At 33.4% G+C, this 27,503-nt stretch overlaps 1 protein-coding gene across 1 annotated transcript; it reads left to right on the forward strand.

Annotated features, from left to right (window-relative positions):
- The first annotated feature begins 22,094 nt into the window (after window positions 1–22,094).
- Window positions 22,095–22,737, forward strand: LOC127073161 (cell wall / vacuolar inhibitor of fructosidase 1-like). The gene has a single exon (XM_051014281.1). It carries the CDS (start codon window positions 22,129–22,131, stop codon window positions 22,681–22,683), a length of 555 nt encoding a protein of 184 aa, XP_050870238.1. The 5' UTR covers window positions 22,095–22,128; the 3' UTR covers window positions 22,684–22,737.
- The last annotated feature ends 4,766 nt before the right edge of the window (window positions 22,738–27,503 follow it).

Consider the following 27,503-nt stretch of genomic DNA (forward strand, 5'->3'; position numbering starts at 1 on the left):
CTTGATTAAATTCACTTGTGCAATTTCTTGTTTTGAATAATTCATGCTTTAAGTTATATTTTCATACTGACCTTTACTCACTAATCACCTTAAGTGTTATATTAAATCATTTAAAGATCACACAATTCTCGATTCAATGTCGAGCCCATTTCAAATACCTTTGTAAGTCGATTACTTTTAAGCATCACCGTCAACCTCACATAACTTACTCTTGGGATTTCTTACAATGAGACTTATTCGATTTTAATTAATCGACTAGATGAATGATCCACATAGTATAATCCAATTCATCCAAAAAACACAAATTTCAAACTTCGATACAACATCGAGTATTTCTGTTCAAATTAATTCAAAATACCTAATTACGATTAAATACTACTTCATCTAGAAATGAAAATGGAGATGGTTTTAAGCCTTCAACTCCTCTCCTAAATTGTTTGAATGCGAGTTCTCTTACTCGGTTAGTCAAGTAATTGTCATTTCTCTCAAACCTTCTAAAATCGATTAAATCAAATCATTTTCATAACAAGCTAAACAAAAAGGGAGATGGTCTTGAGCCTTCGATTCCTCTCCTCAAATGTTTGGATATGAGTTCCCTTACTCAGTTATTCGAATATTTGTCGTTTATCCAAACACATAAACCATACACAAACCTATTTTCATAATCACTTAGATGAAAAAGAAAATGGTCTAGAGACTTCTATTCTCTTTCCCGAATATTTGGATACGAGTTGTCTTACTTTATCATCCGAGTATTCATCATCCATTTAAAACATCTTAACTATTATCAAACTCTTTTATAATTAAAGATGAAAAGGGAGATGATCTAGAGCCTTCTATTCCTCTCCTCGACTATTTGGATATGAGTTTCCTTACTCAACTATCCGAATAATCATCATTCAAATAAAATATCTAACATATTAATCCAACTTATTACCCCCGTGTGACCAAAACTCTTTTCAGAAAGAACATTATTTAATCCATTCTAACATGCATAACAAACTAGAGCTTAAGCCTCCGCCGAGAGTAGACTAGCCAATGACTAGCCTTTAGAACATGATCGAAACAATTGTTCATTAAAAGACACCAACAAACTGTAGTTTCCCGAACTACGAATGATCTGATTTCCTTATTGCACTATAAGGATATGTAGGCACGAGATTGCGAGATCTTGGCGAGCACACTAATAAAAAACCTTCATTTCTCCCCTTTCTGAGGTTTCTATCCATCTCTCTTTTCAATCTTTTATTCACTCGAAGAAAAAAAATAACATTTAGCTAACATTCAAATTACTAATTAGACTAAAAGGTTTCCGTTGAGTACAACGGACATAAGGGATGCTAATATCTTCCCCTTGCGTAATTGACTCTCAAACTCGAATATGGTTGCGACAACCATTATTCTATTTTTAAAAGGTTTTATCGATATTTTCCTATTCCTTCATTGGAATAAATAAAGTTGGGTGGCGACTTTGTTCGAGTTATTTTTTCTGTGCATTCGCACGGATAATTAAGTAGTCGTCTACTCGTGCATTCGCACGGGTAGCAGAATGTCGATATAAATAATAAATAAATATAGTATAGTGATAGTTAAGAAATTTATATAAATATATACAAATTAAGTAGTCTCAGAACTTCGAAAATGTGTATTTTAATAAAAAAATAAAATAATAATTAATTAGTCATCTACCCGTGCGTTCGCTCAGATCGTGTAATGTCCCTATAAATAATAAATAAATATAATATGGTAATGGTTAAGAAATAAGATATTTTATTTGATAAATAAAACATATAATTATTAAATGAGTGAGTTTATTTAAATTATAACCAATTTATATAATTGTAATGAGATATTTGATATAAAATTATAATAAAATGTATTTAGATACAATTATAAATTTGAAACAATTTATTTAGTTACCATACCGAATTATGAATAATTATCAAATAAACTCAAATATATTAAATAACCATAGGGACCCATAAAATATAGAATAAAAAAAGAGAAATTATGAATTTTGAAAATAAAGATTTTGCCTCTCAAATAAAGGTAATTGTTGATTAAAATAAAATAGGTATTGTGCTGATAGTAACCTGTGAGATAGAGTATTTCTATTATTTTAAATTTTAATATTAATATATAATACTCAAAATTTTATATTTGATGTTACTCATATAATATTTATTTTAAAAAATAAAATCATTTTTAAATTTTAGTTATTAATAATTGCTTCATAATATTGTCTAATTAAAAAAATATTTTAAAGACAACAAACTACTGATACATATCATTTGTAAGTCTTATTATTTTAATTCAATGGTCTACATTACACCAATATCTTTAGAAATAATTATGCATAGTATTAAGATACAATAATAATTATAGTCATAATTCCAAAAACTACTCATATATATAATTAACCAATTTATATAATTGTAGTGAGACAATGGAATCTGTTATGAAGAAGGGGCCTTACACTATCAGAAGTATGCATATGTTACTTAGGGAATGACAACCAGACTTTAACTTGAAGGAATATATGTTGAGAGTGCTCCCTATTTGGATCAAACTTCCCCAATCACCTTTCCATCTTTGAGGACCCAAGAGTCTTAACAAAATCAGTAGTGCACTTGGAACTCGTTTACTTACAGATGAATGCACAATAAATAAGTTAAGAGTATCTTATGCTAGAATCATAGTGGAAGTGGATATCACACAAGCGCTTAAGAAAGACATTATGATTAAAGATGGTGAGTGGAGTAGAATAGTCCAAGCTATGGAATATGAATGGAAACCTGCTTTCTGTGAAAAATGCCAAAAGGTGGGTCACAACTGTTATGTGACAAACCCTAAAATGAAGTGTAAACCACGGCCAAAACCACCTGAGGTTGAAACAAAAACCCTTTATAAACCTAAAGGAACTAGCCGTGGTTCTCAAACTAATAAACAAAATGGAGAATGGACAATGGTACAAAAAAGGGAAAAGGAATTATGCAGGAAGGGACACCAATAAGAGTTAAATACACCAATGTTTTTGAGGCATTAGGGATTGAGAACGATCCTCTTGTGTACCAAGATATTGGAACATTATTCCTGCTTGGAACGTTCGGGGTTGAATAAAAAGGGCAAGCTCATGGAGATTATCTCCTATCTCCTAGAGCTTCGACCCAATATTGTCATATTATTAGAAACTAAGGTGAAGAAAGCTAATGTTGCTCATATCAGGAAGTTGCTTCATCTTCAAGGTACTTATCTTGATAACTATATTAATCATGCAAATGATGGGATTTAGATTGTTTGGAATAATACTTGTATTAACATTAGGGTCATTAGTAGTACTAGCCAATTGGTCCACTGTGGTGTATATGATCTTCAGGGAAAGTTCCAATATTGGTTAACTACTATTTATTCCCTTAATACCCTTAATAAGAGAAGGATTTTGGGAAAGATATTGAAGTTATTCGCGGTCAACAGTAGGTCCCTTAGTGTTTTCTTGGTGACTTCAATAATGTTATGAAGACTCGAGATATAATTGGAGGTAAAATGGTTACAGCATCCGAGTATATTGATCTTACCACTATGATGACTAACACTGGCTTGTATGAAATGGATAGTTCTAGGGATTATTTTACTTAGTCTAATAAGCATGTTGCATGTGCTATTTATTCTAGGACTGATAGAGTTTTTGGAAATATGGATTGGTTTCAAAACCACTTGGATATTACCCTCAATATCCTCCCCCCTATTATGCTTGATCATGCCCTTTTATGGCTTAGGCGACAAGATAATTATATTAAGTAAAAGAAGCAGTTCAAGTTTATAAAATGTTTTGTTAATTTTGAGGGTTATGTTGATGTTGTGGCTCATAGTTGGAGTGGTACTATATAGGGGAGACCTATGTTTTTTTATTTGGGAAAAGCTTAAGAGATTACAACCTGTTTTGAGAAGATTTAGTAAGCCTATTTTGTGTGCTCACCAAGATATCATCAAAGCCAGAGCTACTCCCCTCCAAGCCCAGTAAGATCTCTTGAACGAAAAAATGAACTGTCAGAAGATTATGGGAATTAAAACTTTTACTGAAGACCTTGTTAGATTGAATGATATAGAAGAGAATGTCCTTAGGAAAAGAGCAAATATTGATTGGTTGAAATTAGGTGATGGTAATAATTATTATTTCCATGCATCTCTTAAAACCAAGTACGATGCAAGATGTATGAACCCGCTTCATACTGATGATGGTCTTATGGTAACAAGCCAACAAGATATTGAAGAGGTTGTTCTGACTTACTATGGCAAGCTGATGGGACAGTGCAATAACAATCTTACTCATATTGATGTTCTATCTATAAGGGAAGGTTGTGAATAGGAATTAGTTTATTCATAGATTAAGGGTTTGTTCCTAGAATAAGGGAAACAAATCAGTGTGAATAGGAATTAGTTTATTCATAGGGTTTGTTCCTAGAATAAGGGAAACAAATTAGAAATTGATTTGTTCTCATTAAATGTAATTAATTAGTGTAATTACTTGTATAACCCTATAATCTCTATATATACCCGAAATAATAATGAGAGAGGTATCAAACCTATTTTCCTGACATGGTATCAGCCTCGCGATCAAACCTGTGATTTTCTGGTTCTGATCGAGTTTTGTTGTTCATCGTTTATTGGTCTCTGATCGATCAACGTGGAATTTGTTTCGCGGAGATTTCATCGTGATTCAAGGTTTAGGGCTTCGGTTTGTTTTGCGATTCTTTTCCCAAATCGTGATTCTCGGTCGTGTTTGGTTTTTTTCTTCGGTTGCAATTTTGATTTTTTTGTTCTTGGTTTGAGATTCTTGATCGTGATTATCTTTTGATTTTGCCGCTTCTTCAAAATTGCATTTGCTTTGTTTGTGGATTGTGGATTGTGGATTGTTCGGTTTGTGGATTATCTTGGTTATCTTCTTGTTGCACTGTTTGTGGATTGTGGACACTATACTGTTCGTGGAGTATTTGGTTTGTTTACTGTTGCTGGATTATTATTATAATCATAATAATTATTATAATAAGAATTATTATTATAATAATTTATCAATTAGTGAGGTTGAATCTTATTGCATACTAACTTAGATGGCTTCCGAAAAAGAAAGAGATAATTTTTGTGTCCGTTTTACCGGCAAAAATTATTCGGCATGGGAATTTCAATTTAAGATGTATGTTAGAGGAAAGGGATTATGGAGTCACTTAGATGATGTTTCTAAGGCACCGATGGAGAAAATTGCTTTAGATGTGTGGGAAACTAAAGATGCTCAAATCATCACTTGGATTCTCAACAGTATTATCCTCAGATGATCAATAATTTGTGCTCTTTTTCAACTGCTCAAGAAATGTGGAATTATTTGAAGCACATTTATAACCAGGACAATTCGGCAAAACGGTTTCAGTTAGAGCTAGACATAGCCAACTATAAACAAGGTGACTTGTCTATTCAAGAATACTACTCTGATTTTCTAAATCTCTGGACAGAACACTCCGCTATTATACACGCTAAGGTTCCCAAGACCTCCCTCGCGGCTGTTCAAGAAGTTTACAACACCAGTGGGCGAGATCAATTTCTCATGAAACTTCGTTCAGAATTTGAGGTTGTCAGAGGTGCTTTGCTAAATAGGAATCTTGTTCCTTCTTTGGATACTTGTGTTAGTGAACTTCTCAGGGAAGAACAACGTCTGATTACTCAAGGAGCTATGTCTCATGATGCTGTCAGTTTCGAACCCGTGGCAATTGCATATGCTGCTCAGAGCAGAGGAAAGGGTCGTGATATGCGACAAGTCCAATGTATTTGGACATATTGCTCGCAGCTGCAGTAAGAAGTTTTACAACTATTGCAAACAACAGGGTCATATCATCTCTGACTGTCCCACGCGTCCTCCTCGACCAGCACAACGTCCAGCCCAAGCATTCCATGCCACTACCAACTCTACAGTTGGTCCTCTCAGTACTGGTGCATCTAATGGCGGGGTTATACAACCTGAAATGATTCAACAAATGGTGCATTCCGCTCTTTCAGCCTTGGGAATTCAGGGTAAGTCTTCTAATGTTTCTCAACCTTGATTTCTTGATTCTAGCGCATCCAATCACATGACGGGCTCCTCCGAATACTTGCACAATTTACATTCTTATAATGGCAATCAGCAAATTCAAATTGCTGATGGTAATAAACTCACTATCACTGATGTTGGTGACATAAACTCTAACTTTCGTGACGTGCTTGTATCACCCGGACTGGCTTCCAACTTATTGTCAGTTGGTCAATTGGTGGATAACAATTATAATGTTAATTTTTCTCGTGTTGGTTGTCTTGTGCAGGAGCAGGTGCCGGGGAAGGTGACCGCGAAGGGGCCTAAAGTGGAAAGATTATTTCCGCTCCAGTTTAGCTCTAGTCATTTATCTTTTGCTAGTAATAGTGTTTTGAACTCTTATGAGGATTGACATAGAAAATTGGGCCATCCAAATTCTGTTGTTTTGTCTCATTTATTTAAAACTGGTTTGTTGGGAAATAAACATGTTTGTACTGCTTTTATTTCATGTTCTGTTTACAAATTGGCTAAAAGTAAAACACTTCCTTTTCCATCAGGTGCTCATCGTGCCTCCACTTGTTTTGAGATGATTCATAGTGATGTGTGGGGAATGTCTCCTGCAGCATCTCATGCTCACTATAAATATTTTGTCACATTTATTGATGACTACAATCGTTTTACTTGGATATATTTTCTTCGATCTAAGTCTGAAGTGTTTTCTATGTTTCAGAAGTTTTTGACATATGTTGAAACTCAATTTCAAGCAAGTGTGAAAAAATTTCGATCTGACTCTGGAGGTGAGTATATGTCTCATGAGTTTCAGGAGTACCTTCAACAAAAAGGGATCTTATCTCAACGATCTTGTCCCAATACCCCCCAACAAAACGGGATGGCAGAGCGAAAGAATCGTCATTTGCTTGATGTAACGCGCACTTTACTTCTTCAAGCTTCTGTGCCATCCCGATTTTGGGTAGAGGCTCTTTCCACAGCTGTATTCTTGATCAATCGTCTTCCTTCTACGGTTATTGATTTTGATTCTCCTTTCTTTCGTCTTTTTAAAACTCAACCTAATTATAGTTATTTACATACTTTTGGATGTGTGTGTTTTGTTCACTTACCTCAGTTTGAACGAAATAAGCTTGGAGCACAGTCTATTCAATGTGCATTTATGGGGTATAGCAACTCTCATAAGGGTTTTGTGTGTTATGATGTGTCTAATCACCGCTTTCGAGTTTCTAGGAATGTTACATTTTTTGATAATCAATTTATGTTTCGTTCTCTTTCTCCTGTCACAAATGAAATTGCTATTCTTCCTAATTTTTCTGTTATGCCTCGATCTATAGAATGTTACAAACCAGGAATCACATATGTCAGACAACGCAGAAAACAGGTCCCCACTGCCCCTCCCGACACATATCCGCCACTTGATCCTGAACCGGTCAAACAACGACGTTCTAGTCGAATATCTAAAGCACCAGATAGATATTCACCAGACAGGTATGATTCCTCACATACTTCTCTGACCGCCTCACTGTCTAGCATATCTATTCCTACTTGTTATGCACAGGTTGTTAAAGACGTGCGCTGGATAAAAGCAATGAATGAGGAACTTCAGGCTCTTCAAGAGAATTTTACATGGGATATTGTCTCTTGTCCCCCTGATATCAAACCCATAGGTTGCAAATGGGTGTATTCTGTGAAACTGAATTCTGATGGGTCTCTTAATCGTTTCAAGGCTCGATCGGTTGCCTTAGGAAATAAGCAGGAATATGGAATTGATTATGATGAGACATTTGCACTGGTTGCCAAAATGACATCTCGTACAATACTCTCCATAGTTGCTTCTAACGGGTGGTCTCTTCATCAAATGGATGTGAAAAATGCTTTTCTTCATGGTGACCTGACGGAAGATATTTATATGACTCCTCCTCAAGGTTTATTCTTGTCATCTAAGGGTGTGTGCAAGCTCAAACGCTCCTTATATGGTTTGAAACAAGCGCCTAGAGCATGGTATGAAAAACTCCGCTCAACTCTACTTGGGTTCTCCTTTACTCATAGTCGATATGATTCTTCTCTATTTATTCATAGAACTTCTACTGGAATTGTCCTACTTCTTTTGTATGTTGATGATATGATTATTACTGGTTCTGATCATGCTTCGATTCAAAGCCTTAAACAACAGTTACAAGCATCCTTTCATATGAAAGATCTTGGTAATTTGCATTACTTTCTTGGTCTTGAGGTTCATTCTACATCCAAGGGCATATTCCTCCATCAACACAAGTATGCCACAGATTTACTTTCTATAGCTGGTCTACAATCGGCTAATCCAATGGATACTCCTCTTGAGGTTAATGTTAAATATCATCGTGATGATGGTGATCTCTTGCCTGATCCCTTATTGTATCGTCAACTCATGGGTAGCCTTAATTACCTGACTATTACTCGCCCTGACATATCTTTTAATGTTCAACAAGTAAGTCAATTCATGCACTCTCCTCGTCATCTTCACTTGGCAGCATTTCGTCGCATAATTCGCTACCTGAAGGGAAGCTCTCATCGTGGTTTATTCTTTCCCACTGGAATTGCTCATAAACTGAGTGCTTATAGTGATGCCGATTGGGCAGGATGTCCTGATACTCGGCGATCTGTCACTGGTTGGTGCATGTTTCTTGGCTCTTCATTGATATCATGGAAAAGTAAGAAACAAGCGAGAGTCTCTAAATCTTATACTGAATCTGAGTATCGTGTCATGTCTGCTGCCTGTTCTGAAATAATTTGGTTTCGTGGTCTTTTGGCTGAACTTGGGTTTCCTCAAACAGAGCCAACTTCACTTTATACGAACAATACAAGTTCCATCCAAATCGTTGCGAATCCTGTTTTTCATGAACGCACCAAACATATCGAAGTTGATTGTCATTCGATCTGTGACACATATGATGACAGACTAATATCACTTCCTCATGTCAGTACTCAGTTGCAGGTTGCAGATATTCTTACCAAGGTCGTTCCGCGTCCACGTCATCAGTTTCTTGTTAGCAAATTGATGCTCATTGACCAACAACATCAATTTGAGGGGGGGTGTGAATAGGAATTAGTTTATTCATAGATTAAGGGTTTGTTCCTAGAATAAGGGAAACAAATCAGTGTGAATAGGAATTAGTTTATTCATAGGGTTTGTTCCTAGAATAAGGGAAACAAATCAGAAATTGATTTGTTCTCATTAAATGTAATTAATTAGTGTAATTACTTGTATAACCCTGTAATCTCTATATATACCCGAAATAATAATGAGAGAGGTATCAAACCTATTTTCCTGACAAAGGTAGCCATCGGAACATTAACCAAAGAGCCAACCTGATTGCTCTAGTTGCTGATCAGGAGATTCTTTCTGCACTTCATGGGATTGGTGACATGAAGTCTCCTGGTATAGATGGATTTGGAGCTATATTTTTCAAGTCTAGTTGACATATTATTAAGGGCGATGTGATTGTTGAAGTCCATGGTTTTTTCTAGCATGAGAGATTGTACATGGTTGTTAACTGCATTGTGGTCACCCTTATTCCAAATTTTGAAGACCCCGTCTCCATTAAGGATTATGGAACCATTGATGGGTGTACAACTGTGTATAATACCATCTCTAGGATTCTCACTGTAAGACTTAGTAAAGTTATTGGTAGTATTGTGAGTCCCTGTCAGGCTGCTTTCATTCCAGACCAACAAATTCATAACCATATCCTTTTTTCTTATGAGTTGATCAAAGGTTACTCGAGGAATGGGGTGCCCCCCAAGTGCATGATCCAACTTGGCCTGCAAAAGGTATATGATATGGTTGATTGAACTACTTTAGAGTATATTTTTAAGGAAACTGATATACCTACACAATTTATCCGTTGGATTATGCTTGATGTTTTTACAGTTTCTTATAGGTACAATGTGAATGGTTTCTATTCTGATGTACTGCATGCAAGAAGGGGGATTAGACAAGGGGGTCCTCTTTCACCCCTTCTCTTTGTCATAATTATGGAATGCTTGAATATGTTGTTATTTAAGATGCAGAAAAATCCCGATTTCAACCATCATGCCAAGTGTGAAAGACGCTAAATCACCAACTTGGCCTTTGCTAACGATGTTTTACTTTTTGCTAGAAGAGATTGTGTGTCTATCAAACTGATGATGAATGCCTTGGATCTCTTTGCAAAGAACACATGCCTGAATGTGAATCCTAGGAAATGCAAATTTTTCTTTGGTGGGGTTGATTCAAATACTAGTGATATGATCACTGCCATGACAACGTTTAAGCAGGGTACCCTCCTGTTAAGATATTTGGGTGTTCCTTTGTCTAGTAAATAATTGAATATTCATCATTATATGAGTCTTGTAGATAATATTGTTGGAAATGTCAGATGTTGGAGCAACAAACTTCTCAGCTATGCAGGTAGAATGTAACTCATTAAGTTCGTCTCCTTTAAAACTAACTATTGGTTGCAATGTCTTCCATTTCCCAAGGTTGTGATTCATAAAATTGATGTAATTTTGCGGGCCTTTCTTTCGTCTGGTAACTCAAAATTAGCTGCAAGAGTCCTATTGCATGGAAGAAAGCATGCATCCCTAAGAAGTATGATGGTATTAACATCATTAAGTTAAGTACATAGAACGACACCATAATGTTAAAGCTCATTTGGAATCTCTTTAGGAAATCCGATAATCTTTGGGTGAAATGGATACACAGTTATTACATCAAAGGAGGTGAGCTGATGAATTTGAATGCTAAGTCTATCCATTCTTGGATTATACGTGATATTCTTCATCAAAAAGAGAAAATTACACATATGGAAACTCTTTGGCATCACCAACTGCGACGTGATAGATTCACCACTAAGAAAGTGTAGTTGAAGCTTCAAAGCATGGATGGAAATCAAGTGATGTGGAACCGTATGATGTATGATAATGTGGCTAGACCAAGGGCATGGCATCATGGTTGGCTTGTCATGGGAGACTCCCTATGAAAGGTAGGCTTTGTAGATTTGGTTTGATTGAAATGAATAATTGTTGCGTCTGTTGTCATGAAGAGACCTTGGATCGTCTCTTCTATGGATGCAGTGAGTTTAAAGCCATTTGGTTGAAAATCCTTGAGTGGATCCAAGTGGACCATGATCCTAAGGAATGGCGGAAAGAGTTGGTTTGGATTGTTTCTCGTAGTAAGGGTAAGGGTTGGAGGGCTTCTATCTTGAAGTTGGTTATTACATAAACTATTTATGGCATTTGGAGATACCGGAATGACAAGTATTTTGGAATCAATGTAGATAATATTATTGACATGATAGTTTTTAGAGGTTGGTATAGTGAGAGACTTAGATATCACATAGTTACTTTGATGATGTAGCTCTTTGTCTCTCTTTTTGTGTTTGACTTGGTTTTTGGATGCTTGATCACTTATGATCGTCTTTTGTTTTTTTGGTTTTGAATTAATATAAAGTATATTTGATTCAAAAAAAAATATCATATAAATTTAAATATATTAAATACTCATAAAGTTAATCATATAAGTTTTGACATTTGAAAATAAAAGAGGTTATTGTTGATTAAAATAAAATAGTATTGTGTTGATAGTGACCTATGAGATTAAACATTTAAAATAATATAGAATTTAATATTATTTTTAAAAAATAATCAATTTATAATAATTAATTTGTTAATAAATAAGCAAAGAAAATATTGTTAACATTGTAAATTACTTGTTATTTATAGGGTTTATTAGAGAAGAAGAAGTTTTATTGAGGGAAGTGTTTTCAAGATATGCACTCATTATCAATGTTATTTATTGCACTTGTTAAATGGAAAGGTTGTTGTAAAGAACAAACATAAGCCATTGAGAAAATGTAAAAATATGTATATTTGTGTTCATTAGGAGATGTAATTATAACAATTAGATGTGTAAATATAGTTGTCTTTAGCATTTTAATTAATTCAATTAAATAGGAGATTTAATTAAATTGTTTTTATTTAATCAACATTGATAAATGAAAAGGTATCTAAAAACCAAAACAACGGGAATAATTGGAATCACGTGCCATTAACTTAACTTAAGTTTGGATTTAATTATATCATTGGTGGTCATCTACTTCCTTATTATGATAATAGATTTATTAAGATTAATTATATAATAATTAAAAAAATATTATTAAGATATTACAAAAATATGGTTATAAAGAATAATAATTCTTAATAACTCTTGATAAATAGTATTGTGATTCCTCAATAATATATAATAATTTTTTATAAATAGTATTGTGATTCCTCAATAATATATAATAACTTTTAATAATGATAGATTTATAGATAAAAAAATATTTTAAAAAAATCCATATTAGTATATAAATTTAAGTAGGATCGCCTATAAACTAATTTTTTTTTAAGAATTATAAATTTTTTTTTTATTATTACATGAAAAAGGATAACACCAATGATAAATAGGTTTCTCGTTGAATTCATGTTAGTGAATTGCAAAATTGATAGGTCTACCGAAGATAAAATAGGTTTGACGTGTAATAAAAAATCCTCACTATCTAAAATTAAGTATCTCTTATCAATAAAAGAATCTAGATGAATAAAATAAATAAATGAAAAACTGAATAGAAAACATATACGGTAATCATGTGTTTTAAAATATATACTCTAATCCCGTACTCAAAAACTGTATTTGTCATTAATTTAATACAATAACTACCTCAAAATCAAAATTTTTGAAAGTCTAATCTTGTGCTTTAAAATAATTAATATAGTAAAAGTAATGCTTGACATGGATTAGCATTATAAGAAACAACCAAAAAGACAATGATCATCTTTGTAAAGTAATATAGAAAGATTAGCATTATAAGAAACAACCAAAAAATATATTTATTTCTATTCATAAATAAAATGAAAAACATAGACAAAATACAATGATATCAATGCCCTTGCAATTTGTAAGGATATCAATTCCATCAAAAAAAATTATTCAACATGAGTCACAGACAAATCAACCACAATGTAATTGCTATTATTGTAATTATAAATATAAGCTTAAATTATGAATTTTAACAATGTCATATCTAAAGGGATACATGAAAAACAAACTTTAAATGAAACCAACACAATAAAAAAATAACCTGATTTTTCCATCTATAATGGGGTGATTAAACTTGCAAGTTATTCCAAACTTGCAACTCAGAGTCTTCATATAAAATGAACAATCTTCAGCTTCAAGTCTCAAAGGGAATATAGCCTCAAAGGGAATTGATATATCACATTACGAATGTTATGGAACCCACCATTGATCCAACTTTCCTTTTAGCTTCTACACACTTAAACCTTTTTTTAGAAGCTTTAGCATGAACCGAAATAGCTGCTGAAATTCAACAAAAACAACACAATTCAACACTCTTAAATCATTCATACACCAAAATACCAATAGACAATAAGAGAAAATTGAATGCATATAAAAAATTATATTCTGTAAAATTAAGAACATCCATTTATTTGACCCTTTCAAAATCATTCAAAAATAGATAATCACACAAAAAAGAAAAATAAAGGTTGAAAAGAAAAAACCAAACAAAAAAGCACTTACTAAAACCAAACAAAATCAAACCTTAATATGAGACACCAAACAAACCTAGGGTTATTGATTATTAAACAAAACATGAATCAAAACGATTGATTTACAAATCCATCGCCAATAGAACCTAAATTTTTAAAAAATGAAGAAAAAAACACATATGTTAAAACGTAACAATAAAAGAGAGAGAAACATATGCTATTTTTCATCCTCTTCGTTCAATCATTTCTCTCAATCAACTCTTTCCTTCCTAGTTGCAATCCGACACCATTTTTTACTTTAAAAAAAACCAAGCATCAAACCAACCTCAAATTAACAATTTATATTCCAAACATAAAAACATCAGAAACAAATTAAATGCAAATAAGATATACCCTCCTTAAGAATAGACATAAATCAACTAATCAGTGGAAAGGGATGAAAGTGACAAGAAACACAAGAAAGAGGGCTTCGAATTGGGTTTCTAAAAATGATTTTTTTTTAAAACCAACTCAATTAAACACAAACAAGAAAAATAACAAGGTTATTTTTATATTGGTTCACTATTAACGAAGCTAGCTCCAATCTAGCCTACTAAGGTGATTTTTCCTTCTCAACAAGGACTTAATCCACTATAACCGAAACTGATTACAGACACCATAAAAACAATCCGTCTTTGTCTTCCTAATTCTATTTGACTAAAACCTAGTCACTCAAGGAAATCACTTAAACAATTTGAGATTTACAAGACTGTGTTTACAATAATGCTTATAAGAAAGCAGATTAATACAAGTTAAGTACAATGAATCTCTCACACAATAACGAGCAAAAAATTTATGTGTGTTAACAAAAACTATACATAGAAAATATATACTCCAACAAAAGTGTGTGTATGACCAATGGCGTGAGCGTTAGCAATTGCTTAACGAATGAGCAACTTCTTCCAATCTTTCAAATCTTATTTATATAGGCAGTTAAAAGATATGTTGGATGGTAAAATTAGAATAGAAAATTGCAGATGTCTCTTTGTATAACAGTAAACCAAACTAAAATTTCATTTCATTAGAAGGTAATTCAAGTATAGAAATGAAAAACAAAGATAACACCAAGTTTTTAAAAACTAGGGTTTAGGGAGGGGGTGGAAGTCTTGATAAGATCATTACAAGCATCCCTTAAATCATTGATGTTTTCTCATCCTATTGCTTGAGTCTTTCTTTTACTTCAGAATTCACATCCGTCAGGTGCTCCAAAGTATTCATATTGACTTCATCAGAAATCACAATCTTCTTAACCCTAAAGATACTTCCAGCTTTAAGAGTTGTCTCAGAAGCAACCAAAGTAGTCTGAAGAGGAGAAGTAAGTGGAATCACTTCTAGAGAAGGAAGAAGAAACTTTGGAGGAACCTTCTAAAGCAGAGGTTCAACTATACCAGAGAGTCTGGCATGGAAGTTTCTTTTAGCTTCCTTCAGGCACATGAACTCCAACTCTTTAGAGCTGACTTCTATCCAACTTTTGAAGTAACAATGGTTTGGTCAGAAGAAGCAGGGGTATAGGGTTCGTTATTTCTGATTCGTTCCATGCATACATCAATGACAGGTTCATCGTGAAGGAGAAGAGCGATCTAAAATGCAGCGGAATTTTAAATAAAAAATCTCCTTTAGTGATCCTTACCAATGGGTATGATCAGTGATAGAATCGTTACCTCTTTTGGCGATTGAAACCTTTGATGCAGATCTACGGAGTGATCACGAACGTTGAATGGTGACAACGCCTCTACTCAGTCCACACAAACAGATTCCTTCAATCTCAGTGCTAGCTGCTACGAATGAAGGCTTTGAGTGAGTGAGAGAGAGAGAGAGAGAGAGAGAAACGAAATTACAACTGCATAAATGCTTCTGCACAAGGGTTCTATTTATAGAACCACTTGTGTGGGCTGCAAGCTAAAAAGCCCACTTTAGTGTATGTGGCCTATATCTTATGATATTCCAAAATCACTTAAGCGTGTGGTACCTTACCATATTTCGTATTCTACTTAATTACAGCGTACCTTACGATGTTCTACAATTCACTTAAGTGCAGCGCACGTTACGGTGTTCCTTAGTTACTCTATCTCTCATCAATCCGTCCTTTTGTGTGTGACCCTGTAGGTTTTCGCGACATTAGCAATTATTTTAAATCATGTATTTAACATAATAAACAGTGAGCGGTATCTAACAACACATCACTGTTACCCAAGACACGAAAATGTCATGTGATCTGACAAATCCTTTTGTGATAATACTTATGTGTATAATTATCCTTTTGCCCTTATGTCTATATTGAACACAAGGAATAGACCGTGTCATCCTTGTCCAATTCAATATTGGGCCCATAGACATTTATCATGTTACGCAGGATGGGAAAATTCCATCTAGGTCACTCATGTCCCTCAGCATGCTTCGTGGAGTACCCATCAACTGTCTTTATGGTCATCCAGTTATGGACAATGTTTGATCAGCAATAAGGCACTCGACTCTACATCTAGGGTACATAGTGGTTTCAGGTCAAAGGATGTTATACACCATTATCACCATGAGAATAACTTATGACACTTAACATAAAATTCTATATATTATTCTCATAGTAGGTCAATCCAGTATAAATATTACTCTCAATATTCATACTTATGTTTAAGACTTGATAACTCCTTATCCATGATCCATGAGATGTGATCATCAGTCTATATACATAATAGTCTTAACAATAAAGCTCGACTAAGGATACTTTAAGAATAGTGTCCTTATGTTTAATGGGATCTCATGATTAAGTCACACTTGATACATTAGACGGACTAGATATTCTAGGGACTTTATTAAACATAATAAAGAGAAAGCCTTTTATTATTAATAAATAATTCGATACAAGTACCAAAAGTATTGGCCTCTAGGGCTTACACCAACACATTAATGAGAGGTTGGTGGCGTGGATTGATGGAAATGGTGTGCTTTCAAGAAAAACACGTGCTTTTGACATGGTTAGGGTGATTGAAGTGGGTGCGGAAAAGTCAAAGTCAGAGGGATGGCTTTCTGTATCAAAGGGATTATGGGTAATGGGAGTAGTTTTAGAAGTGGTACAAGTATTTAAGGTTGGTGGTGAAATGGTTGTAATGGTGGTTAGTTCAGCAAATGTTAAATTGAGTATGAATGGTCTAGATGTGGTGATTGTTTCATAAACACTAGAGGATCTAGGAGGATGAGTGGTTATGGTTTCAAAAGGAATGTATGGTGGTGGAGAAGTTTGAGGAGGAATAAATGAAGTAGTCATAACATAACTAGCAGAGTAAAAACGAGTCTCAGTCATATGTAACTTACCATGATTCTTAGAAGGAGTCACTTCAGAAGACCTGGCAGTCTGTGAATGGACAGACTTTGCTTTTGGTCTCATTGTGTCTTTCAGAATGTTGAGTCCAGAAGTTATAGTAACTTTGGTAGAGGGTCTAGCATATCTAGAAGGTCCTTCACCAAAATATTTAGACTTTTTTCTATTTCGAGAGTACACATCAACTGGATGATATGGAAGTTCTTCATGAGATAACACACCAGGATCAACACCCGATGTCAGGCAGTTAACAATGTATATTTCCAGAACCTCTTTAGATACTTCCTTTGAGAATAAAGGATAATCATCCACTGGAATTCTTCTAGAAGCAACATACGCCTTATCTAGAAGCTCTGAAGGATTGACAACATTTGTAATCAAGGCCATGTTCTTCAGAGTGTGTCCATTGAAATTCTTCCCAATGACAAATTCTACTTCCTTGGTTATTCTAGCATCCATAAGCTTATTCACTAGCTGGCTTTCAAACAAGATATCAGAAGTCAACCTACCCATAGGTATCCAATTTTGTCATCTTATTAGATCCATTTCTTATTTCCTTAACCATTTTCCTCAGATACTTGAAGAGGATTTCCACTTGACAGATAGTACAACATGTACTTCTAATCACTGTTAATGTAACCTTGAGATTTTGAAAAAGGTATGAGATTAATGCAACTAAGAATAATCTTGAACCAGATCCTAATATTTTCATGAAGATTCTTAGGATTGGAGGAGGGATTTTTGTCCATGAAGATAACTTCTGCAATCTCTGCCATCTTACTCTTCTTGGCAAGCATACCAAAATATTGTTTCCCAAAACCATCATGACTAAGAAGTGTAGCAATAGACTTCTCAGAGATGGAGATCTTGTGACCCAACACATATGAAGTCACTTGAAGATCCGTAGCATCAACAAAAATTCATAATTGCTTTACCAATTCATCATAATTTGGTCCTTTGAGACGTTCAAAGTAACCCTCTCATCCTTGAGTTTTAACATTTCGAAACAGATCATACCCATTAGATTTGAGATTATCAAAATCCACCAATAACTCAAAGAACCTTTAATTTTTAAATTGGAGTAGATAAAGTAAGCTCTTGAATCCCTTCTAGAACTTTATGTTTTTGTTGAACTTGTTATGCATATTGTTGTGAAGAAGCCATTGTTGACGAGGAACAAAGGATTTTAGGGTTTGCTAAAAAATTTAAGCTCAAATAGAGAAAGTGTAGGTTGTGATAGTAGTGAAAGTGTGTGAAGTGAGTGAAATATGTTTAAATAAAGGTTTTTGCAATCATGGAAAAAATTTGAATAGTGCAAAAATATGACAAGGGGGTAAAACGTGAAGATTTTAATTAATCCCAAGGTTTATTCACCGAACGTGTCACATCAGTAGATAAAAAACGGTTAAGTTTTCTAAGACAGTTGTCTTAAAACTGTTCCACTAATCGAGACTGACTAACAACTATTAAATGCAAAACTATTCAGTATCCATAAAGCATATTTGTTTAACCAAACAAGTTCTAACTTGATACATATGAACTTATGAAACCTTCTCACTTCAGAAACTCACACGTTCAGAATCAAAAATAAATCTCAGAGTCTCATTTAACAATTGTGAGAGATTAACACTCTAAGAAAAACATATTTTTCATTATGGACATATGTCCATTTTCAAAATTTTCAGAATGAAAGCAAATCTATCTTCAACAAGGGGTTTTATAAAGATATCATCCCATTGATAGTATGTATCAATAAATTTTAGATTTAAAATTTCCTTATGAACATAGTCACGTATAAAGTGATGTTTTATCTCAATATGTTTTGCTCTAGAATGCAAAATGGAATTATTAGATAAGCAAATAGAAGAAGTATTATCACAGAGTATATGGATGTTACTCTCATATATCTGAAAATCTTCTAGCTAACTTTTTATCCAGAGCATCTGAGCGTTGCATCCAGAAGCTACAATATACTCAACTTCAGCTATTGAAGGTGCTATTGTTGATTTCCTTTCGCTGAACTATGAGATCAGGTTATCTCCCAGAAACTGACAGCTTCCAGAAGTGTTTTTCCTCTCAAGTCTGTCTCAAGCATAATCAGCATCACAGTAACCCATTAGCTTGTAGTCTTTAGACTTTCTATAACACAGACCAATGTTAATCGTACCTTTCAGCGAATGAGAAACTTCTTCCAATCTTCCAAGTCTTCTTTATATATGTAGTTAAAAGATTTGTTGGAGGATAGAATTAGAATAGCAAATTGCAGTTGTCTCTTTGTATAATGGTTAGCATATAGGGGATACAATGGTACAATAGTAATGTCTTTAGCCCACAAAATCAACCTAGTGGATGAAAGGTTGATCTTGTATTATGTATTATTTTCCTTACGCAAAACCTTTTGATCTTATCTTATAATCTTCAGAGACTTCTGATAAAATGATATTGAAACATGCTTAGAAGGATTAAGAAACTAGTTGAGAGAATCTTCGGAACCTCGGTCTTCAGAGTCTTGACACAGTTCCTCAAAATATGGTCTTCAGATCTTGTTCTTCAGAATTTGAGCGCGGAATCTTGAAGGCTGACAATCCTTCAGAGGCTCTTCAATCATAATCACACTCAGAAGCTTTAGCACAAACCTTCATCAGAACCGTTGTCTAAGATCTCTTTAGAACTTGACATCATCTTGTAAAGCACTTGTATCTCTTCAGAGTTAGAGTGTATTGATTCCAGAATCTGATGACGTCACACGTCAAAGCTTCCGAGTCAAAATCTATTAGAAAAAGATACACACTAGATAAAAATCATTAGTGTGCAAATTATTCTCTAAGAAACAATACATTGTTATCATTAAAACTAAAGGTCTGATGCAGGATCAAATCTTGTTCTTACAAGAGATATCGTGCAATGGTAGACGGAGGTTACGAGGAGAGACTAAATGCGGTAATGCGATCAGAGAGGGTTGTGAAGGTGAATCGCGTTGGGGTCAGGGCGAAGCAACGTGCGTGACGTCTGTCAACTTTTCTAGTGTAGTTGTGCATCAGTCGTGGATGGTTGAAATAGGTAGCGGTTGTGCGATTCCGGTGAGTAGACGACATGTGCGTGAGCGAATTTGCGAAGCATTCCTATCCTTTTTTTGTCTTTGATTCAAAAATAAACAGTTCTATTGTTGATGTATTTTGTGGTTATTGAGGGTGGAAAATGTTAGAGGATGGTGATTTATATGTTGTTTAAAGCAAATGACCTTAAGTGTTCCTGATGTTATGTTGATGATTCCTATTTCAATAAAGCTATGCAGCGCACCTTAGTATATGAAAATGTTTTTTTTATCTGTGGAAAGTGTGACATTTGGTTCACCAATTTACATTAAACATGCATTTTTCTTAAATAAGTAGTAATTATGATTAGTAATGAGAAATTACAGTTAAAGATATGAAAAACACCATTATATTAGATTAATTAAGTAAATTTTGGTGGGTATCGATTTGTTTATTATTATAGCAAATAATACTTGAAATTTAAGTATATTTTTAAAAAAATTGATAATTTTTTTTCAATTGTGTTTTTTTTTAAATGATAAGAAAAGTGTTTAGATGTGTTGATTTCATTATTAATTTAAAAATTAAATATAATTAATTACAATAATTTAATGATTTTACATCCTAAAAAACTTAAACTTAAAATATATTAATCCAAAAAAATATTTTATTAGACAAAAATATTTAATTTAAAATTTCGTTTCTTACCTCAAATTCAATAATCAAAATCAATAATTCACTCGTTTACAGAATTTAATAGACTATTTTAACCTTTATTTTATTATTTTGATATATTTAACTTGTGGATAATCTTGCTTTAGTGAAATTGACTTGCTCTTGTCTTCTGGTTTGGGATTCATAATAAGCATGATATATCTCTAGCTTTAGATTTTGTCAGCTTCGACCCCTCTCTCATTTTTCTTGTATTCGTTTTCATTTTTGAAAATTATGTTAAAACTGGATTTGAAAAGACCAAGAAAGTAATAAATGGTCAAACAATTAAAAAAAAAAACTTCCAATGTAGGTTAAAAAACAGTTTTTGAAAAAAGTTAAAATTAATTATTTAGCAATGTCAACAAATTTTATAAAAATTATCTAAACTTATTTTATCACTTTAGAAATATTAAGTGCTTTATATCTATTAATTCAATTTAATAATATTAATGGTAGTTTTAGTCTCCTATTTAAATGGATTAATTTTAATCGCATAATTAAAATTCAAACAACTTTGGTCTCAATTTTCATCTGTTTGTAGTGTAAAATAATTTGTCATCATTTTTTAATAATTTTATTTTTTGAAATTTAGATGTTCAACTTTATGATCCAGACTAATCTAATGTGGTCCAATTGTAATGATCTCGTTTAAAACTAAATCAAAGTTTTATATAAACTCGATCAAAAAAAAACTATTTACACCTATTCAAATCTAAAATAATCATATATAAGTCATTTAAAAAAGACACTACATCAGTATCAAATACACAAAATTCAAAAAGAAAATAATTTCATGAATATCATAAAATAGAGCTAACAAAATTATAATTCATTTTCTTTAATACTATCTCCGATCTTATTCATAAAATACAATTTATTTTTAAATATATTTAATAATTAATATTTTTGAATTATATATAAATCAAATACAATAATTACTTAAAATATCTAAATAAATAAATTGTTTCTTATAATTGGACCGACAGTAGTAATTATCTAATATTAATAAAAAATTTACATAAATTTTTAAGAGTAATTTTATAATTTGAAAATATATATATATATATATATATATATATATATATATATATATATATATATATATATATATATATATATATATATATATATATATATATATATATATATATATATATATATATATATATATATATATATATATATATATATATATATATATATATATATTATTTGTGTCTATTTTACCTGTTAAAAAGAGTTTTTAAAAATTGGAAAAGAATAAGAAAGTGATAATGGGTCAAACAAATTTTTTAAAATACTCTTTAAATAGAACCCAAAGTAACAATATTTGTGATTCAATCATACCACTTAAACAACACAATCTTGATTCCTAGTCCAAATAGAAAATGAAAAAAACCCCAACCTCTATGTCATTTTTTCAAATTATTCTCTTTTCTTGTTTTTTTCTCCAACTCACACAGTCCTCTACTCAAACGAATGATGCAGTTCTTGATGATCTGGTGGATGACATATGCAAGAAGACGCCAAACTTTGACCTATGCAGCTCAACAATACATTCCAATCCTCAAGCAGCCAAAAGTGATGCAAATGGTATAGCAGTCATTATGATTAATGGCATTCTACAAAGTGTTACTAACACATTGAGCTTTATACAAGGTCTTGTTAAAGAAACCAAAGATCTTGAATTGCAAAGAAAGTATGCTATTTGTGCTGAGACATATATTCCATTAGAGAAAACCGTTCTTCCACAAGCAGTTGATGGAATAAACAAGAAAAAAAACTATGGACTTGCCATTTACTCTATGGGTTATACTGGAAAGGAAATTGATTCTTGCAACAAGCAATTCTCAAATGCTTCACCTTTAGGTGATAAGACTAATAATTTACATAAATTGCTTGATATTGGTTCAGCCATTTTAAAACTATTATTAAAAGGGTGATAATTTTATTTATTTATTCTTATTCAATAAATTAAATAAATAGTTGTTTTTGAAGCAGCTGTTTTAATATACTAGTAGTAGATTTTTGTTAATTTTCTTCCTTACTCTTTATTTAGATTTTGGTTTATTTTTAAAATTGGACCAGTGAGCCAATGGGTGGAAAATATAAGTGATAATTTGATTAATTAATATGTCATTTCATGTCATAAATAATTTATTCAATTTATTATTATATAAAAATGTAATAATATATTTAGTCCATTCTATATATTTTAAAATATGGAATGATTCAATTCATTCAACTTATGTTATATAAATTTAAAAGATTACTTTAATGTTTGTTTAAAATCTAGAATCTCATAGCTTTACTATGTATTCTCCGACCATGTCTTCATGATCATCCCATGGCCTTAGTGTACTTTAATACATCACTATGATTTAAATATAGATCAATCAAATTTATCCATTTAGTCACCCTAGTAAAAATGTTGAACTATTGAATTGTGACGTTAGGTTTTAAAAACTATAATTTATCTTAAGTTTGACTACAAAATATAAGTTTGGGGTGGGGGAGGGGGTTGGATCCACATCTTGGTATCCTTGAGACGAGTACCCATGAGAATTTATGGATATCATGAATATTATTATTAAATATTTTTTTAAATAATATAATATAATTAATTTTTTTATTTTTTATAAACAAAAATATAATAATTTTAAATTTAACATATGAAAATAATAACAAAAATAATCACATTTATTTTATTTTCTATTTTATCAAATAATAATATCAAATTCAACAAAATAATAATAATTTCATATGCAACAAAATAATAATAATAATAATTTCATATTTAACAAAATAATTTAGTTACCTGCCCCGTAATAAAACGAATAACTAAATACCCATTTATTTTATCCGTGGATATCCATTAAGTTAACCAATTCGTGGATACGGGTTTTTTTTGCCATCCCTAATTTCACTGCTAATAACTATGTCCAATTTAGGCATAGCAACTAGGCGAAGCGGATAGAAGCATTTTTTACCTCCCCAAATAGAGTCAGTCTCGACTTTTTAGAGGTTCAGGGAAAATAATAAAAAATGATCCTTAATAAAAAAAATACAATTAAAAAAATATTATTGTATTCGTCAAATAAAAATATTTTACCGCACTCACTTCTATGTCAAATCCCTGTATTCGACACCCGTCGACATTAGGTATAATTATTTCCTCCTCTTACCTAAATACCACGAGAACCTTTTCATAAGTTTAAATAAATAATGAAAACAGTATTAAGATCAATCTTGATATAGTTAGTCACAAGTGAAAATTACCATGTAACATTTCTTGATAACATATCAAATACTGACGTCAACATAATAAAATTTAAAAACTTTCAAAATACTACGAAGAAGATAATAGATGACTAACTATCAAGAAAATAATAATGTATTAGTGACAAGAATTTTTTACGAAAATAACCCTGTTTTTCAAGAAAATTCCCAAGATAACCCTAGTTTCAAAAAAAATCCCAAAGTACCTCACTTTTAGAAGGAGGTGTCAATCCAATTGGCGAATCCTCTTGAAAATTCAATGGAGGCGCCATTTGGATTGGCTAGGGCACCTGCCCTAACCAATCCAATTGGCGCCCATATGTATTACTTGAGAGGAGGCGCCAATTGGATTGGCACCTTAGTGTAAAATGCAATTTTTTTTGCTAAATGGTCTACGTGATACATAATTTTAAAATAGGACCAATTGATATTAATAAAATTTTCCGTTTACACAAAAAAACTAATGGTGATGACCGGGATCACCTAACCGACCTCTGGTCCCACATCCCCTAGCTACCCTAACCTGTGGCCCTAACCCACGTTGATGATTCACTACTGGTGTTTGAGCATCTGAGGGCCCAGGAGCGTCACTACCAACTACAGGAGATGGCCTGTTGAGATAGTCAGACAAATCGGCATAGTCTTCAGTATGCATCGAGGGTGTACCGCCATAGTTGAGTTCATGACCCATGCCAGAGTAGTTGGGTTGTGTTTAACTCATCGGTGGGCGACCGGGACGGTTGAAGGGGGACATGGGTGTGAATGATGTGTCGAGGAAAGGTTGGAAAGATTGTTGGGGTGTTTGGTATAGATAGGGTTTTTGGAGGTTTTGGTTTTGTGAGGTTTGGGATTTTTGGCTATGGTAGGAGGAGGGACGGTTGATGTTGAATGATTGTTGGGTGTTCTGGCTAAGGCGGCTTTGGTAGGGTGATGTGTTGGGTGCGAAGCGATGTTGGGTCGCAGGTTGATGATCAATTTGTTGATGGTGGTATGGGGTATGCTCTTGGTATTGGGGTTGGGTGTATGGCATGTTTTGGTTGTATGTTTGTGTGTTGGTGGAACGGAAAGTTTGACGGACAGGGGGTTATGTGTATCCGGTCTGACAATGTTGTTGGGGGTTAGATGTTGAGGTGTCTGGTGTGTAAGTTTGTTGGCGTGGGTCGTACAAGTACATATCCTCGGCGATGAACTGAAAAACAATCGATCTGTACCAATCCATATAAGTACGACTTGGTTTTTCTTCATTTGGCATGACTGCGCCAGTTAAGACATGGTCATGGCGGTGCTTCCATTTGCGATACTCCGATCTTGCGAAGCTTTTCCATGGATTGAAGTTCCATTGGTTGTTAATTTTGCGCATATTCCATTCTCCTAGGCTTACTGGGGGATCTGGGATGTTTTGGGGCATACCAAACTGCAACTTCACACGATCACTGTTGTGAATCGTATTATCGGTGTGCATGCAGTCCATACGGCCGCGTCTTCAGCGTTGACCTCATGGTCATGATCAAAATTTAGGTATGGACGTCAAATGAACTTAAATGTGAAAGAAAATTGGATTATAATCTTGGAAGAAGAAATTAACAAATTATAACGAAATAATGAGGTTATTATCCTTACGTCTGCCGGTCGAAGGTGATCCAACAAATTGCGATACTGAGTAATACAATGTCTAGGACATCTGTTATAACTCATACCACGTGCAAACCATCTGCACCAAAAAGGTAAAAATATTAGTTAGAGATAATAATCTTTAAAGAAGTAAGTAAATATATAGCAATTTAAACAACTTACTTTTGTGCATACGGGAATGTGAAAGGGTTGTTGTTGACGAGTGCTAGGGAAGGTAGTCTTGACCAACCCCATGCTTGGAGCAAAACAACACATCTAGAAAAGGTAGATGTGTCTTTGTGTGAGTTTTTGCATAAAGAGCTATAGAGATGGGCCAGACAAGCAGATCCTCAACTGTAACTTCTTATTCTATCTACATGTCTAAGTAAAGGTAAATACATAATATGCATACTAGAACCACTACCTTTGGAAAATAAAAAAGAACCAATTAAAAGCATAATGTAACACCTAGTTTTTATTATTCGAGCATCTTCGGTAGAATGCTCATCTAAGTATAAAATGTTATAGTATGACTTAAGGCGTGAAAGGAGTATACCTTGACCTCTTGAGTTATCATCTAACAAGTCAGTCTCCAAGAGGTCCATGCAAATTGAATTTGCATAGTTGGTTTTACCATTTACAGCCTTACCTTCAATGGGCAGTCTCAAAAGCATGTAGACGTCTTCTAACGTCACGGTACACTCACCGGTTGGGAACCAGAATGTGTGTGTCTCGGGACGCCATATTTCGCACAAAGCGAGAATGAATTTTTTATCTATCGACCAAGACAAAATCTTGCTTATATGATCAAAATTGGCGAGTTCAACATAAGGTTGAATCATTGGGTCCATATGGACATATTCATGGATCCGGGTCAAGAACCTTGAAACATCCTATAAAAGAAAGAAGAAAAGACTTTACTAAGTTGATATGTTATTAAAAGGGACTCTATTAAAACAAATAACAAAACAATAAAACGCTTACATAAGTTGTTATGTTTGCAACCGTTCTTTTATGTGATTCGCCCATTGCGAGGATAGACATTTTTTTGGGGATGAAAGCGGTTGGTGCAGATGAAACTACAAGAAGTTGTTGCATATGAAATTGTAGAAGAAGTAGTGAGTGATGGTGTGGAAGAAGTGTTGACTGTGTGGATGAATTTATAGGCAAATGAATTAGAGCATGGAAAATTGTGTTTGCATGTGGTCTCCAATTGAATTGGCGCCCATGTGAATTTTGTACATGGTGTCGCCATTCAAATTGGCGCCTCCATAGGGACATGCATGACACACCTAGGTCTGATTGCTTGGTTTCGAGGTCTGCATGCATGCAAGATAAGGTGTCGCCAAATGGATTGGCGCCCATGTGCAAGGAATGAAAGGAGGCACCAATTCATTTGGAGTGTGTGTTTGCATGTGTGACACGTGGATGTACTCTCTCTTGCATGCTGGACATGTCACTTCTGAGTAGCTTGCATGGTTGACACATCATTTCGGACTAGCTTGCATGTGAGACACATCACTTCGAACTAGCTTGCATGTGAGACAAATCACTCACCTATTTAAGTGTCTTACTATCAACATCCAAGACTCAACCCACATTCATCTACAGCAAGAAAATATTTTTCATCTGCACAATGTCATCTTCACCAAAATACAGCGTCAACGTTCACTGCAACGGTGAAACATACGAGTATGAGTTATACGGTTTTTGTTTTCGAAACACTGATACCATTCAACTTACGATCAAGAGAAATGCGACCTTCTTGTGTTTGAAGAAAAAGAATACAATTTTGTGTAGGATCGGGTATTGTGTCAAAGATCACGTATCAAAATCCAATATTTTTTGAAAATAATCAATGCAAGTTTTTCCC

The sequence above is a fragment of the Lathyrus oleraceus genome, chromosome 4 (assembly GCF_024323335.1).
Source record: "Lathyrus oleraceus cultivar Zhongwan6 chromosome 4, CAAS_Psat_ZW6_1.0, whole genome shotgun sequence".
NCBI classification, from domain to species: domain Eukaryota; kingdom Viridiplantae; phylum Streptophyta; class Magnoliopsida; order Fabales; family Fabaceae; genus Lathyrus; species Lathyrus oleraceus.